We start from the raw sequence: 17427 nt of genomic DNA, 5'->3' as shown, positions 1-17427 counted from the left end.
AATCCTTAGGAATTACTCACAGCTGTGCTCTGTGCATTCTCTGTGGGCCTAGCAGGGAAGAAGACATCCCTGTGGCAATGGGCGATGAGAGGGTCATGACACGGATGCTCCTGGAATGCAGTCTCAGTGACAAGTTGTGTGGTAAGTACAGATTCCACAGATGTCTATCCTCTGAATTTAGAATTATGAAGGCTAAGGTCTGGATTGATTCTAGAAGGAGAATCATTTGATTTCCAGTAGAAATAAAGACAGTGGTGATAAAAGGGTGGGGACTAGAGGCCCTTGTCTTTTTGGGGAGAGGGTAAGTGCTAATCAGAGATCCAGATGCTGCATCTTCAGTCTTGGTAGGAAAACTGCCAGAAGCAGCGTCATGCACACTTGAAGGGCTAAGAAACAGGGCCACCGGGATTTCTGATTAGAGAGTTGCTCAGAGCAGTGTTTCTGTTGAATGGAAGTAGAGGGGAAGGTAGGAGAGATGACTTTTTCATGTAGGAGGAGCTGAGAGCTGGTGGGTAGGGGAAATTGCATGAACACCAGGTGAGGCTTCTTCTTCATTCTCTTCTCTTCCTGTGTGATTGCCTACCCAGTCATCCAGGAGAAGCAGTATGAAGTGATTATTGTCCCAACTTTCTTGGTTACTATCTTCCTCATCCTTCTTGGGGTCATCCTGTGGCTTTTTATGAGAGAACAAAGAACTCAACAGCAGCGTCCTGGACCTCGAGGTAAAAAGCTCAGGCTTTGGGGCTGGGCAGGGGCTTAGAGAAGATGGAGATTAGGAAAAAATATGGTCCAAGATTCAATGAGCCCATGTCTAGAAGTCTAAGTACTTGCAATGAGAGAGGCATGCGTTCCCTCCTGTGGAGTTGAGAGCAGGGTGATCTCTCTTCTAGGAAGTCCTGAGTTGGAGTTCAACACATGCTTATTGACTGAAAAAAGAGTGTGCAGGAAAACCTCATATAACCTGTTTCATTTCCTATTGGACTATCAAAACTTTGACTATATGAGTGCCTGAGGACTTAGGAGAAAGACCTAAAGTCCACGGCTTCATTATCATCCTAGGAGGATGACATTTCACCCCATTTCATTTGTTCCTACTCTTTGCCTCCAGGATATATGATGGAAAGGAGTGGCCTTCATATTGTAATAGTCTTTGAAGTGCTAAGTAGGAGATGATAACAGGCTGTTCTGGAGTTCCACTGAGCATTTAATAAAAGGGAATTGGCTCGTACATGAAACTAAGGGTAAAAAGGAAAAAGAAAACTCTCATAATGATATGCAACTCTATGGTGGCTGATCCTTAGATTTTCTTTAAATTTTATCGCAATTCTCACTTTGCTTTTATAGAAAACTTCTCAAACAAGTTGTCTAAACTCAGTCCTGCTACTTCTACTCATTACATTCTCTTTTGAACTCACTAAATTAAGGTTTTTTTCTCTATCATTTCACCAAAACAAGTCTTTCCAGGCTCATCAGGGAGAGCTATGTTGACAAGCCCAGCGGTCAAGTCTTAGTCTTCGTCTTACTTGATCTGTCAAAAGCATTTGAAACAATTTTGAACTTTTTCTATCTTGAAATACTTAAAAGAACTAAAACCACTTCCTAAATGGTATGATTTTTAGTCTTACAGGTTCAAATACGTTTTCTATTCCAATAATAGTCCCTTGAACTCAATTCTCATATTAAGCCACTTACTGTACAGTTTCAATAGAATAGAAATCTCATGTGTAATATGCCCAAAACAAAGGTCCTGAAATTCTCTCACAAATGTCCTCCCCAAATAGTCTTGCCTGTCTTAGAAAATGGCAAGTCCTGTCTTCTGTGTTTTCATTCTCAAACCTTGAAGTTATCTTTAACTCCCTTCTTTCCCTCACAGTCCATATCTAATTCATAAGCAAATACTGTTACACTATTTTAAAAATAAACCCAGGTTACTCTCACCTTTCACAGATCACTGCAACACACTCCTAACGTCCTGCTTCTGCCCCTACTCCTTTATAGAGAGGCCAGAATTAGTTTTAATACAGTCAGTAATTATCTGCTTGAAATCTCTCTGCCACACACACACACGTAGTACTTCCCATCTTGCTCAGAATGAAAAATGACAAATTCTTCCCATGGCCTTACGTGATCTGCTCCTCCCTGGCCTTATCTCCTACTACTCTCCAATGATCCCGCTTGGCTCCAGCTACACTGGCTCCCTTGCTGTTTCTCAGCTATTCCAGCTATGCGCCCTGCTTAATGCCATTGCAATTTTTGCTCCCTTTGCCTACAATACTCCTCCTGACATCAGCATGATTTGCTCCCTAGTTGCTTCCAGGCCTTTCTCAAATGTTATCTCATCAGAAAGGCCTTTCTTGACCTTCATATATAATATGGGTGATTGATGCTTCTTCTCCCCTCCTTTTTTTTTTAAAAAGATGGAGTCTTGCTGTGTTGCTCAGGCTGAACGCTAATTCCTGGGCTCAGGAGATCCTCCTGCCTTGTCCTCCCCAATAGCGGGAATTACAGGCTCATGGCACCACACTCAGCTCCTTCTCCTTCCTTTATTTTCCTCCACAATATTAATTGCCTGACATATTATTAGCTGTTTCCTCTCCCCTACCACTAGAAAGTAATTTTCAGGTGAATCTGGACTTTCCCTGTTCCCAACACCTAGAACAGCACGTGGCATGTTAATAGATGACATTTGCTGAATGAATGAATGAATTAATGAATAAATGTAGGTTTAATAAGAGAATGAACCTCTCTTTTTTTCTGGAAAAGGGAGGGAGAAAGTACCAGAAGACTTTTTTGACAAAGACTCAAGGAAATATGAAATAATTTGACTTTTGGGGCAACTTGATGGAGGAAGAATAACCATAGCTTGAAGTTGATTAATTATCCATACTTTTCCTTTGAAAGCCGTTTGTCTGACTTAAATGACAGTTCTCAGTGGCAGTTACCTCCACCTTTAGGCATCTGTGGTTTGGATACCTATCAGGAACTTCCCTGATTGTCTCCATACCACCCTCATGGGGAATGCTCAGCTGTAACCCTGAGGAAGACAGAAAGGAAGTGTCATGAGCACTTTCCTGGGGTCTTTCTTGAGTTGTCCTAAGAAGTACTGAGGATTATTATAAAGGTTCTACAAGCTTGGCATTGATGCCGGTTTATAGAGAAGCGTCAGAAGACAATTCCACATTGGCCAGAGAGAAAACTGCTGAAGGAACTTCCTTGCCAATTTGTTTCAGGCTCTGCTTTCCGGGAATCCCCAGGGCAGGGAAAAACTGGTTGACATCATCTCTCTGTTCTAGACATTGCCCCTGTCCCTCCATCTAGGGACCTAAGCTGGGAAGCAGCTGGATGTGGAGGAAATGTGGCTTTGCCACTTAAGGAGACATCCGTGGAAAACTTTCTGGGAGCTACCACACCTGCCCTGGCTAAGCTGGAGGTGCCCCGGGAGCAACTCTCTGAAGTTCTGGAGCAGATTTGCAATGGTAGCTGTGGGCCCATCTTTCGAGCCAGTATGAACACTGGGGACCCTTCTAAGCCCAAGAGTGTTGTTCTCAAAGTTTTAAAAGGTAAAACAAGAAGTGTTTCACCCTCCACTTCCCTGACAGTAAATATTAACAGGATTTGCGAACATTGCGATGTTAATCAACAGATAGTTGTGATCACAACTGTGTACAAAAGAAGGAAATACAGAGTGGGACCTTGAGACAGAAATGTTCTTCTTGGTGGCTTTTTAAAAAAATTATACAAATTGTTTATTTGTGGATCTTCACCCACATCTCCAAATAATAACTAAAATGACTACCCCAAATAAATATAATGTTATGATGAGTAAGATGTTAGCTGTTCGTTTTCACACAGTCTTTATTATGTTGAGGTACATTCCTTCTGTACTTACTATGTTTTCACATACATAATTTCTTGTATTTTTTATAATAATTTTCTGATCCTGAGGCTTCTAAATCAGTAAAATGGGAGTAATAATTATTATAAAAAATACAAGAAATTATGTATGTGAAAACATAGCAGTGGTTGGTACAGAGTAAGCACTCAAAATGGCAGCTGTTATAATGATAATTACATAGCAACGTGAGTTTGTGTAGTGTTTTTATAATGAAAGGATATTGGATTTTATCAAATGCCTTTTCTGCATTGACTGAAATGATCATATGATGTTTATCCTTTATTCTGTTACTGTGGTATGTCACAGAATTGATTTGCATATGTTGAAACATCTTTGCATCCTAGGTTCCCCGGCTCATCTTTGCCTATTGAGGCTGTTAAAACTGATTTTTTCACAATGAATGTTACTTGGACTAGGATTCCATGGTTGTTTCCTCATTTTACTTTACTCTTTGATACCCCTTCCTGATACGATATTTCTTTCCTTTTTTTTTTTTTTTTTTTTTTTGAGACAGTTTCACTTTTGTCACTCAGGCTGGAGTGCAGTGGTGTGATCTAGGCTCACGGCAACCTTCACCTCCCAGGTTTAAGCGATTCTTCTGCTTTAGCCTCCCAAGTAGCTGGGATTATAGGCGTGTGCCACCATGCCCAGCTAATTTTTGTATTATTAGTAGAGACAGGGTTTCACCATATTGGCCAGGCTGGTCTCGAACTCCTGACCTCAGGTGATCCACTTCCCTTGGCCTCCCAAAGTGCTGGGATTACAGGTATGAGCCACTGAGCCCAGCCGATATTATATTTCTTTCTCTCTCTCTCTCTCTCTTCTTCATGATATGGGCCAGTAATGATGGATACATAGAACAAGGATAAGACAAGCAAGGATATTAATCCAAAGGCCTAGACAGTGATAACTTTTTAATGCAAACAGACTATCTCTCTATTTAGGCAGATGACAGCCCATCCAGTTCTAATAATTATGATTCGTTGTTACCTTTGATAAAAGTTCAGTGACATTAAGCATCATCTTCTTCTAATGGGTCCCCTTTATATTTATTTTTGCCTGAACTCACTCCCACATAGGGCCTTAAGAATTACCATCTTAAGTTAACCACCTGCGCCCTGCCTCCCACTCATTGAGGATGCGCTGACTTCTTACTGCCTGGCTCTTCTGTCCTCTACAGAACCGGCTGGGCTCCATGAGGTACAGGATTTCTTGGGGCGAGTCCAATTCCATCAATATCTGGGGAAACACAAGAACCTGGTGCAGCTGGAAGGCTGCTGCACCGAAAAGCTGCCACTCTATATGGTGTTGGAGGATGTGGTCCACGGAGACCTGCTCAGCTTTCTCTGGACCTGTCGCCGGGTGAGCAGCAGGGTAGAGGTATTAGGAGATTAAGGCTTGACCTTCTTGATTAGCTTTTCACATGTCAATTAGTGTGACAAATGACAAAATGCAGAGACATTATAATAGCATGACAGAATAATTATCACCATCTAATAGAACTTTTTGTAATTATAGAAATGTTCTAAAACTGCTCCATCCAATATAAGCCGCTAATCACAGATGGCTTCTGGACACTTGAAGTGTGGCTGATGTGATGGAGAAACTAAATTTAAAATTTTATTTAATTTTAAATAATGTAAGTTGAAATAGCCACATGTGGCTAATGAGCACAGAGTGGACAGTGCAAGTTTAGAGCATGGACTTTGGGCTCCACCTCCTGCTAGTTATGTGACTGAGCAAGTCACCTTTCTGATCCTGAGTCTTCTAAATCAGTAAAATGGGAGTAATAATTATTACAAAAAATATAAGAAATTATTTATGTGAAAACATAGCAGTGATTGGTACAGAGTAAGCACTCAAAATGGCAGCTGTTATAATGATAGTTACATAGCAACATGAGTATTTTTGGTAATGGTTATAATTTTGTTGTTGTTACTGTGTTTTTCATTCTGTAATATCACCATAGTATGGTAGCACAAACTCAGGGAGAAATTTAGCTGGTAAAGCTTTTGTACCTCAAACTCATGTTTTTTAAAATTAAAATATTCAGAAATTTCTAGCCTGAAATGGATGTCCCTTTCCTTAAAATTTCCCTTGTTCTATATTCCTCTATTAGAACCGCTATCCGTTTCCCTACTTTCTCAGCTTGCTGGTGGGCAAGTTCAATATTCATTGAACCTCCTTAATATGCTGAGTATTGTACAACTGAATATGTATGAGAAAGGGACCCTGTTATTGTCTTCCACCCAGTGTTGTCAATAACACAATGTGCAAGTATTTAGGCATTTTAAACTTTTTAAAGAGGTTGCTCATCTAAAACTTGTTTTGTGCTCTAACTGCACTAGCTTCTTTCCATTTTTCAAAAATACCATGTGTTTCTATTTCAGATTATCTTTATATATTTTTCTTGTTCCACCAAACTTCTCCCTTCTGTCCTTTTTATAGTTAATGTCTACTCATCCTTCAGATCTCATCAAACACTTTCCCTGTCCCTCCAACTGAATCCACTCTCTTCTGCCCACCATCATATGCTCTCTTGGCACTTTGTACATTTCCTTTATGGCACTTACAGATATGTAACCATTTATTTATGTATGATTATTTGATTCTGATTCACATGCGTCTGCCACACAACAAGCTCCAGAAGGCAGCAGCCATGCTATTTTACTCATGCTTGTATTTCAAGTTTCTAACATGAAATGAGGGACATTTCAGGAAATCAGTAAAGATGCATTGAGTTAATGTACTAATTTAATCATGAGCACGTGTGTGCTCCCGTGTGCATATGCACACGTGCATACACACAGAGCCCCAGAAAAATTGCTGCTTTATTCAGTGGATAGTCTCATTTATACTTGTCTTATTTACCTGCTATTCATCTATGTCTGTCATTGTTTTTCCAATCCAATGGATCATTTTATTTATCTGCCTATCCCCACATCAGCCTCACTTTGAACAATAATTCTTGTATTTTCTTAGCTTTGATAACTGCATTTCAGAGTATCTCTGCCCAACTTTATTTCTTTTCCAAATCTGTTCGTGCCATTTTGATACAATGGTTTTTTTTCCCCTGTCTCTTTAGGATGTGATGACCATGGATGGTCTTCTCTATGATCTCACAGAAAAACAAGTATATCACATCGGAAAGCAGGTCCTTTTGGCTCTGGTAAGATGCGGGAAAATGACAACTGATGGTGTGACATTTCCTTGGCAGCCTTGTTTTTGATGCCATCTTTCTCATATTCATATTCTCAAGTAGTGTATATGTTTCAAAGAAAAGCAGATAGAAATTAGAGGGCAAAAACTCAAGCATGAATAAATTGTTTTTAGTCCCTTCTTTGGGTATTTATCTAGATAATTTACTACACTATTGGGAATTTCAGGAAGCAAGTAGTTAACTTAGGGTTGATACAAGGAACAGGAAGGATTTTAAATATTGTTCTGTCTTAAAAGTCAACAGCCAGGGCCCAGAGGTATGCGTCCATTTACCTGATACTCTTACATCCCCATATGTACTAATAATAGATGTAAAAGAGACAGATAGGGAAGCAAGTAGGGAGAAGATATGGAAAGAGAAACTGACTGGGTGAAAGGCTGCAGAACTAGAAGGAAGTACGCAATTTTACACCTGAAAAACAAGAAAAACTAGTTCATAGCATGTTTGGTTGGAGACTTGCTTTGATACTGAATGTGATAGGGAGTACATATAATTATAAAATAATTAAGGAACAAGTGAAAGAGAAGCAATGAGAAGAGCAACAGTTGGATCGTTCCTTTGTTTTAAACCAACTTAAATAAAGAGGTAAGAGAAAGAACTCAGGGTTTAAGATGTTTAAGATTAAAAATTTACGTTTACCAGAATTACTCAGGAAGTTTATATGTCTATTTCTGTGAAACTATTTAAATAGTTGTGTTTAAAATTAATATTTTTATGGAAAATCGGGGCTCTGTGAAGCTACTGTTTTAAGAATTTGTTGTATCTTGCTACCTCAAGGTGTGAAATATACCAGGGATCTAAGTGGAATCAGGAAAATGTTAGAAAAAAAATTAAGGTGGGTAAAGAGTCATAGTTATGGTTGAAGCACCCATGGGACAAGGGAGAGTACACAGCATATATATGAATATTTTCTATGGTGTTTGGGTGGCCCGTTGGTATGTTCCCTTGTTAAAAGGTGTCAGGATACAGCCTACCCTGTACTCAGAACTGCAATTGCAGAGGTGCTGCACAGGGATGAATTGTTCAGACTGCTGCATTCATCAGGACCCTGTGCTACCTCTTACAAGGCAATATCGTACTACTTTTTCTTAGTTTTAACAACCTCAAAGTCAGTTACATTCTTTAATTCTTATCATGGCAGTATTGTTTCTTATTTTAAAGCTTCACCAGACACAAAAAACTGCTAGTTTTCTCTGTCATCAATGATAGGAAATTATCACCTTTTCCTTTTAATGTTTGATACCATCCTTCTTTAGTAATCACAGCCCTCAATCTCCAGATCTTCAGTCATGTATAGTTTTGCAACTTCTCCTTAAGCCTTAAATAGTTTGATACCAGAGGAAATGACAGCACACATTGGTTATCATAGGGTGCCGTGGCTCTCCAATGCTTTGTTGACTGTACTAGAATTTGATATTTCTTAAAAATACAGGTTACCAGGTCTTTCTTCCTACATTTTGGTTCAGTAAATCTGGGGTGAAAATCTTATGTTTAAAAAACTCTCAGGCAATTCCAATATGCAGACCGACTTGAGAATTTTTAGTAGAGTTTGTATGGTACATCCTATGAATTATAATACCTGGTTCCGGTCACTACCACTTAATAACCCTGTGGCCTTTTATAATCATTTAGATTTATCTAAAAGAGAATTTCCAAATTCAACTCATGCAGTTATTTTAGGGAAAAATTATATATATATATATTTAAATAAATATATATATTTATATAATATATAAATATATATATAATCACACTCAGTTTTGGTATGTATTACATTGTTTTCGGGTCTTCTGACAGGAACTTGGAATCTACTCCCTTCCCCAGTGTCTAGCTGGGAAAGGAAAGTCAAGCAGGGGTCAGTGTTTGACACAGAGTGGGTAATTATATTTTCAAAATCCAGTATTAGTGTCATTTGAATTATTTGCTCAATTTGGTAATCTTAAACACAGTGCAGAAACGTGTGATTCATTAGCATGCTTTGGAAGTGACATACCATTATTAGTGAGATTTGTTCAGAGTAGAAAATGTCCTTGTGTTTTTGAAGATTCCTAGAACTGCCTCTCCTTGTTTGTGACCCAAGCTGTGACCTCAGACAACTGATCATATTTGATTTTATACTGATAGGAATTCCTGCAGGATAAGCATTTGTTCCATGGGGATGTGGCAGCCAGGAATATCTTGATCCAAAGTGATCTCACTGCTAAGCTCTGTGGATTGGGCCTGGCTTATGAAGTTTATACCCGAGGGGCCATCTCTTCTCAAAGCATACCTCTCAAGTGGCTTGCCCCAGAACGGCTTCTCCTAAGACCTGCTGGCATCAAAGCAGATGTGTAAGGTTTATTCCTGGACTCTGAGTTTACTTTCTTTGTGACTTGGGTATTCTCCCTGAACATGATCTGATCTGTTGCCAATTATGTCTACAAGTAAAATCTCTACTTAGAAATTAAACATACTCTCTCAAGCAGAAATGTTATGTGACAGAGTTCTTATTTTTCATCTGTCTGCAATCCATTTTGGTACCTTTTCTTTCCTTTTCTTTTCTTCTCTTTTCTTTTCTTAAGACAGGATCTCACTGTGTTGCCCAGGCTGAAGTACAGTGGCATGATCACAGCTCACGGCAGCCTCCACCTCCTGGGCTCAAGCTATCCTTCTACCTCTGCCTCCCTAGAAGCTAGGACTACAGGCATGCACCACCATGCCTGGCTAATTTGTTTTTTTTTTTTTTTTTTTTTTTTTTTGGTAGAGACAAGCTCTCACTCTGTTGCCCAGGCTGGTCTTGAACTTCTGGGCACAAGTTATCCTCTCACTTTGGCCTCCCAAAGTGCTGGGATTCCAGGCATGAGCCACCATGCCCAGCCTCAAGTATTTCTTCTGCATTAGATTATCAGTCTTAATTAGAAAAAAAAGTGAAAAGATTATTCACATCAATATATAAGGAATTAATCTAGTAAAATCTCTTTTATCTGTAGGAGGTAGGTCCACTTAACCAAAATAAATCGTTAAAATAAAAAGAAATATACGTACCTTCACTAACTTATTTTAACATAAAACTTATAAATGTACATTCATCTATATGGTTTTTTTTGAAGGAGGGGCAAGGCTTCTTTTTATGAGGATGAGTCTCCCAAATGAAGTTATATGTTGTTTTTTTAGTGTAAATAGTATCTGTAATGATTTCTTTTTGAGTTCCAGTTCAGGATGATTTTAAGTAGAGTGAGAAACTTGAAAATAATTGTGAAATTGTTTGACTGCAGAGTTTTAATGCTACTTTTCCCAATTTTCTACATTTGTCTCCCTCACACAATTTGATAACACTTTATTTTTAGCAGTTTATTTTTATAAATAATTTTCAAAATGTTCCACTTAGTTGGAAGGAAGATAACAATTTTTTGCATTTAATCAGTATATAAAATATTTAATTGATTACATAACTACATATAATTACAATTACATGTAAAATTGGCATTAACAGGATCATAAAGAATCACATTTGACTTTTGGTAGCCATATAACTCCATTGCTTGGAGAAGTACATAGATGTAATGTAGAATATCCTACTTGCCATCAATGTCATGAACAGCAGAGGAAATTTAGAATATCAGTTAATATGATGAGTCAGTTATGAGATTTCCATTGCTGCTTCACTGACATCTGCTTTCTAATAGACATCTGGGGGTAATAAACTTAACTGTAAAATATTAATCATTTAATAATGATATTATAGAATAGTGAACTGTATATCTCTGAAGTCATACTGCCTAGGCAAATACCTATTCCAACTATGTATAAAGCTTGCTCTGTTAATATTTTTCATAGGTTTGGGCAATTAAATCTACTAAGAAAATATTGACTAATTGATGAAACTTGCTTGACTTTGCTCTAAGAATAAAGGCTAGAATTTCGGCAGAGAGGGATGGAAAGGAAGAAAAAGATGCAGAGGGAGCTTTCTTTAGGTAAATGTGCTTGTGTGATTACAGGCACTCACATTGGCAAATAATAAGAAACATCTATTAATTTAAAATACAGGAAAATAGAGATATAGGGCCAATCCTAAAAGAGATTCGAATCTACGGAAGTTGAGCAGAAATGCTTTCTAATGGCATTTATTTTGTTTTTCAAACACTCATCCTTGATTCTCCTTCATTGCCTTTTTTATGGGGCTCTTACTAAAGGCTTCTGACTCTTAAATAATCTCTCTTTAGAAAAAGCAGAAATAGAAATTAAGTAGATGGCTTTGTTTCTTTTACAGATGGTCTTTTGGGATCCTGCTCTATGAGATGGTGACTCTAGGTAAGGATGAGCCCCCAAATAGTTTGTACCTGTATGCAAATATGGAAGCTTGTTTACTTAGGGGGTGGATGATGATGTATGCTTTCAGAAAGGGTTTCAGTACAGCTCTGAAGCTATTGAAATGGACTGACATGTCGTCTAAGCCTGATTCCTGGGCTAGTTGTATAAAGTGATTATTTTCTCTTTGCCCCACTCTCAACTTCCCTGTCCTTCTTTGACCTTTCTTTTGCTCTCTTTCTCTTTCTTTATTTATTCCAAAATATTGCTAAATCCAAGGGAAGTTTTCAAATCCCAAGGATAATTCCCAGAGTGGTCTTGTAAAAACATAAAAATGTTTTTTATGTTTCAGACTTGCTAATTCATTTGATTGAGAAACTGCACACTTTCCCATGTATGGGGAGTGGAGGACAGATCTTATGTCTTCCTTTGTTTGATCTTATGTCTTATTTGATTACTTTCCTTTTTTTTTTTTTTTTGAGATGAAGTCTCCCTCTGTAGCCCAGGCTGGAGTGCAGCGGTGTGATCTCAGCTCACTGCAACCTCCACCTCCTGGGTTCAAGTGATTCTCCTGCCTCAGCCTCCCAAGTAGCTGGGACTATAGGCACCCGTCACCACATTCAGCTAACTTTTGTATTTTTAATAGAGGCATAGTTTCATCATATTGGCCAAGCTGGTCTTGAACTCCTGACCTTGTGATCCGCCCACCTAGGCCTTCCAAAGTGCTGGGATTACAGATGTGAGCCACTGTGCCCAGCCTTATTTGATTACTTTCTTAGATAGTTAAAATTCTCCTAATTTACCAGGGTTTTTTTTTTCTCCAAAACACCTTTCCTCCCAATTCACTAAATTATGTCCATATTTGATCACCAGGGAGCAACTGAATTGTATCTAATATTTTTCCTATGGCTATATCTTTTGCAAGCAACCAACCCAAGTGGATGAAGAATAGTGTCAGTTACAGTACACATTTTAGAGGACCCTAAAGTTCTCATTATTTTGATAATGACAGGGGCACCACCGTATCCTGAAGTCCCTCCTACCAGCATCCTACAGCATCTCCAAAGAAGGAAAATCATGAAGAGACCCAGTAGCTGCACACATACCATGTAAGTGGTTTTTAAAGGCCTGCTCTTCTTTCACTCCAAATATTGTTTGGCCTTCTATCAATTGTGCCCTTTTCAAAGTGCTCAGATGATCCTCACCTGTCTATATGCACCAGTGTATAGCTTTTAACCAAACCCACGCAGTAAAATACTTCTATCTCATATATTATATATATGCATATATATTATATATACATACACACACACACACACACACACACACACACTCACACATATACCCCCACCACACACTGAGAGCTATATTATTAGGAACCTAATTTGATTATAGTTTAGTTCCATGGGAAGCTTCTAAAATAGGTAGCAAGTAAACTAAACCCATTCCAAGTACAGTTGTGTTTAGTCTAAATGTCAGTCTTCTGCCAGCCACAGTTCAGACAGCTGTCATAAAACCCATTGCACTAGAGTTATTCATTCAGAGTGTGCCAGCTCTTATTTAGTATTTAACTCTTAAATCACTGTCTCCCTGTTTTTCCAGCTTTCAGTGTGATAAAAGGCAACCAGAAGAAGGGGAGATAAGAAGAAATTAGAAAGGCAGAAGGAGGATCCAATGTTGTCAGCAGATAAGACAGTTAGTGAACCAATCTAGAGGCAGGAAATGGAAAAATTAAAAATTACGCAGACTGTTATTACCAATGAAGTTGAAAAGGGAACTGCTATAGAATGTAAGAAAAGGTTAAATTGTCTATAAAAAGGCAGTAGAGAATATATTAATATTTCTATTAGAATTGTTGCTATTTTGTAAGCTTTTCATCATTGAATAGGTAAATTTACAGTGCTTGGTTTTCCTTATGATAAACGATTGCTGTATTGAGCAGATTAAGTTTAAATATCTTAACTATATATAAGTATACATGCACACACTGAGTGTAGTAATGAAGCTAGGTACAATAGAAAGGAATTGATGACAAACATTTCTATGTGTAAAAGGCTGTTCTTGATACTGGAAAAGACACCTGACTGACAAAATACCTGACCTGGTACCACGACCTCTGGGACTTGTAATCCAGCTTTGTCATCTGCATTCTAGCAGCAGATTCAAGGCACAAGCATAAAAGAATTAGATGAGGAGATATCTGAAACCTGAAAATCAACCTAAAGTATGCAGCAGTATTAATGATTAAAAGCTCTGTCTCATATCAGAGTAAAAATGACATGTGTTCTGTTCCACCCAGCCCTGTTACTTTATTGAGCATTGCTTACAATGTACAGCAAACAATGTCTAGTGATGAAACTGTCCTGTCATACTCTAGTTTGGAAAATATTAAGTCATTCCTATCATACAAGAGCACTTGTTGAGAAAGTGATATTAAGAGACTTGATATAAAAAGGTTGAGAAAGCAGGGTCGGGCCTGGTTAGTACTTGGATGGGAGACCGCCTGGGAATACTGGGTGCTGTAGGCTTTAAAAAAACAGATCGAGACACAGTAGCACGCTTTGGGAAGAATACGAGTAACAGGGCAAACAGAAGAAAATTAAAGAAATGCAGAATTTTTGTTAAGGTTTGGGAGGAGAGGAGACAGGCTCCCCATACATTTGCCTTGTCAAGGAAGTCAATTTCTCTTGTTTCCCTCTCAGGTATAGTATTATGAAGTCCTGCTGGCGCTGGCATGAGGCTGGCCGCCCCTCACCTAGAGAGCTACGCTCGCGCCTAGAAGCTGCCATTAGAACTGCAGATGACAAGGCTGTGTTACAAGTACCAGAGTTGGTGGTACCTGAACTGTATGCAGCTGTGGCCGGCATCAGAGTGGAGAGCCTCTTCTACAATTATAGCATCCTTTGAAGAGTCCCAGACAAGAAACATTCATGCATGATTATATGTTCTTGGACTCAATTCCTCTAAGAACAGAGAATGGTGTTTCCAGGGGACACAAAGGGAGAAATGGAACATGGATTCTTGATCTTCCTTTGCACATTTCTCTGGAAATCTGAAATGATGCTGGATGAGACTCTACGCACCATACACCCTGAGCTGAGACACATTGTCAGTCTCACTTCTGCTGTCCCAGTCCTAGAAACACTGGGTAGAAGTGGTGGACGTATGCAAAGGAGGTTTTAGAACTCTGCAGTATTTGTTGGGGCATGACATAAATAAGCTCATCCTTCCCATCCTAGGCTAGTTTTCTCTGGAACCACATTTTTATCTAGATGATTACAAGGTCCAGAAAATTTGGAATGAAATGAAGGAATAGAAATCCAATAAAAGAGTTGAAGGGAAAGGAAATTTAAGGTTCTACTTGCTCAGGATTACAGATGTGGACCAACACCTCCTTCAGAGAAAAGGTGGTAGGACACCTGATCCTTCTTCAGTCCTGATCTCTACCTAGAGGGTTGGAAGAGAACTATAATGGAAAACCTCTGAGTTTCCCCTTAAGTATAGCTAAAAGAAAGATGGTCCCCTTTTATCTGATTCTGAGACACGTAAACTCTGTTTGTTAGTACTTTTTAATTAGAAGGTGGAGGAGTCATTTCATGATTAAGAACATTCAACATGTATTGTTCATTGAACTAGCTTCCTAGTTCCGATTAGACTAAGGAGATTAAGCCTAGAGAGTCAATGTTAGAATAGTGATAAAAATGCTGTCTGTGCATGTGTGTGTGCAGAATCAATAGGGAATATAGAAACTAAGCAAGAAGGCTTAGCAGCCCAGTCTTTAACGAGGGCTAGAAAAGAATGTCATCTTATATGGAAGGATAGTAGCTTCTAATTTTCAATCATCCATTGATATACTGTGAAACTTATTTTATTAAATTAATATTTATTGAATGGAAATATGTTTTTCTGGTTTACAACTGCTAAAAATCTCTGTCATGGGGATGATAAAATAAATGGAAGTTAATGTCAATAGAAAAATGAAAAGGGATTCTTTATGTGCAAATGGGGATAATACCTATCTCACAAGGTTGTTTTTAATATTGCGTATCTATTGAGTATGTATTTGTACAGTATCTGGCACATATGCGCTCAATAAATGTGTTTCTCCTTTTCTTTTGCCCTTCCTAACCCAGGACCTTTCATATATTTTTTCATTTAAAATCTACTGTGGCCAAGAAGAGAACCTCAGTCTGGAACACTGCAAGGCAGGACGTGCCTAAAGTATGGCTCAAGTATTAATATTATACACGTGCAATGATGAAGTCATCATTTTTGCATGCTTTTGGATGATGATAGTGAACTCATACTTTTTCAAAATATTGAAAACATCATCATGAGGGAAGTTCTGTTGAACATGGTGGTCTGTGATTTTAAAGAACATCTTGGGTACCCTGGAAGGAACATCAAAGGCTGCCACAAGAAAGATGACTGGCAGCCAAAAATGTTGGAATCCTGATGGAATCATGATAAGTCAGCTAAAGGAATAACGATTCTTACCTCTGAGAGAATACCACAATGACTAGTCGGGATTGAAATGGGTAGTAAGTTTCAGGAGAGAGAAGGGCGGAAAAGTGGGTTCACACAAAATGACAAAGTCCTATGGAATCCCATTGTTGTCTCTCATTTAAGTCAAAATTACAAAGTATTTCCTTATTTATCTGTCCACTTAAAAATACTGAGTTTGTTAAGGCTTGCTGTGCTAGACACTTGGCTAGGTGTAGGATAAAAGAAATAGGGAGCTTTTGATTACACTCTAGAAGGTGAGACGTTACACATTTTTTTGTGTGGGTATCTGTTAATTGCAAAGTGTTAAGTGCTATGAAGAAAAAGCACATGATAGTAGAAGGGAGTTTAAAAGGAAGAGGTCCCTGAAAAGAAATGGACTAAACTGAGACCTTAGGGATGGGTAAGTAACCCAGGCCGAATCAGAAGCGCCTCCCAGGAGGACACGTGTTTGTGAAAATCCTGAGGCAAGGAACTTCCAGGAAACATATGGGTTGCAGCACGGTGAGTTAAGGGAAAGTGGCACACAGTGAAATGGGAGGTTGCTTTTTTGTACTCTCATATTTGTTTCAGTAGGAGAGAAAGAAGCAGACAATTGACATTTAAATTTTTTAGCCCCAATTTTATTTGTTTCTGGCCTGCAAAGCTGGGTACAGTAATTTTTACTCTAAGAAAACTGGGTCTTTCTTTCACTTGGCCAGGTTTCTTCCAGAAGGAAGATGATATTTCTGGTATCTTTGACCTTTCAGCCAAACGGTGTTTCCAAACTAATGAATGAAAAGAGAAACAAAATATTTATCATTTAATCAGGTTGACTCTAGAAAGATTTTGTTGTATTATTTTGATTGCCTTCTCTCCAGTCTTGTTTTTTCCAATCTATGCTTTATTGTTAAAAAAAAAAAATTCCAGCACTTAAGAACAAAGCAAACACCCACCTAGATACAGTGTCTAAGGGAAACTTGGCAATAGCATTTAAAATAGAATAGTCTGAACCAGTAGTTCTCAAATTATGCTCATGGAGAACAGTATGATTTTCATGACAGATTTAGGTATTCTGTTATTAAAATTAGATAATAGTGGTGGCTTTTTTTTTTTTTACCATTTTAAAACAAAAAAAGTAAGTTAGTGGATAGAGTTTTCTTAATCTTAACTTTGTTGCAATATTTAAAAAAAATTTTGCTTTGACATGCTCATTGAAATAAATAAACAAGTAGCAAATACAGTGGAAGACTGGAAGACAATTACCCTTAAGTTAGCACTGTATTTACCTGTTTTGTGCAAAAGAGTTCGAGATTATGCTATGTGTTTGAAACATATCATATCGTCATATGCTGGAAAAAATTTTAGATTGAATAATGGAATTAAATATATCATGTCATGATAATCTAGAAATAGCTCCAAGTGCTCACATATGAACATATGTGATAAAGAATGGCGTGGAAAGTTTGGTGTTTCTGCATGATAGTGATTCTCTTATTTAAAAAGTAATACCTCTGAGTGATAAAAAGACAGATAAGGCTAA

At 38.2% G+C, this 17427-nt stretch overlaps 1 protein-coding gene across 14 annotated transcripts in view; it reads left to right on the top strand.

Annotated features, from left to right (window-relative positions):
• Window positions 1–16231, top strand: part of STYK1 (serine/threonine/tyrosine kinase 1) — a 52157-nt gene extending 35926 nt beyond the window's left edge. For 8 of the 14 annotated variants that reach the window (XM_021667824.2, XM_021667829.2, XM_021667822.2 and 5 more), the window contains 9 exons: window positions 53–141; window positions 588–722; window positions 3294–3560; window positions 5076–5257; window positions 6981–7064; window positions 9240–9445; window positions 11365–11405; window positions 12415–12511; window positions 14105–16231. In XM_021667824.2, the coding sequence (XP_021523499.2) occupies window positions 78–141; window positions 588–722; window positions 3294–3560; window positions 5076–5257; window positions 6981–7064; window positions 9240–9445; window positions 11365–11405; window positions 12415–12511; window positions 14105–14309 (1281 nt within the window). In that variant the 5' untranslated portion in view covers window positions 53–77 and the 3' untranslated portion in view covers window positions 14310–16231. The remainder of the gene's footprint in view (window positions 1–52; window positions 142–587; window positions 723–3293; window positions 3561–5075; window positions 5258–6980; window positions 7065–9239; window positions 9446–11364; window positions 11406–12414; window positions 12512–14104) is intronic. The other 6 variants (XM_021667830.2, XM_064377666.1, XM_064377664.1 and 3 more) reach the window with 1 other exon arrangement.
• The last annotated feature ends 1196 nt before the right edge of the window (window positions 16232–17427 follow it).

The sequence above is a fragment of the Aotus nancymaae genome, unplaced genomic scaffold, assembly GCF_030222135.1.
Source record: "Aotus nancymaae isolate 86718 unplaced genomic scaffold, 86718_ANA_hifiasm-v0.15.2.pri h1tg000016l, whole genome shotgun sequence".
In the NCBI taxonomy this organism is placed as follows: domain Eukaryota; kingdom Metazoa; phylum Chordata; class Mammalia; order Primates; family Aotidae; genus Aotus; species Aotus nancymaae.
The sequence above is the reverse complement of the archived record's forward strand: the minus strand, read 5'-3'. Positions and strand labels throughout refer to the sequence as shown.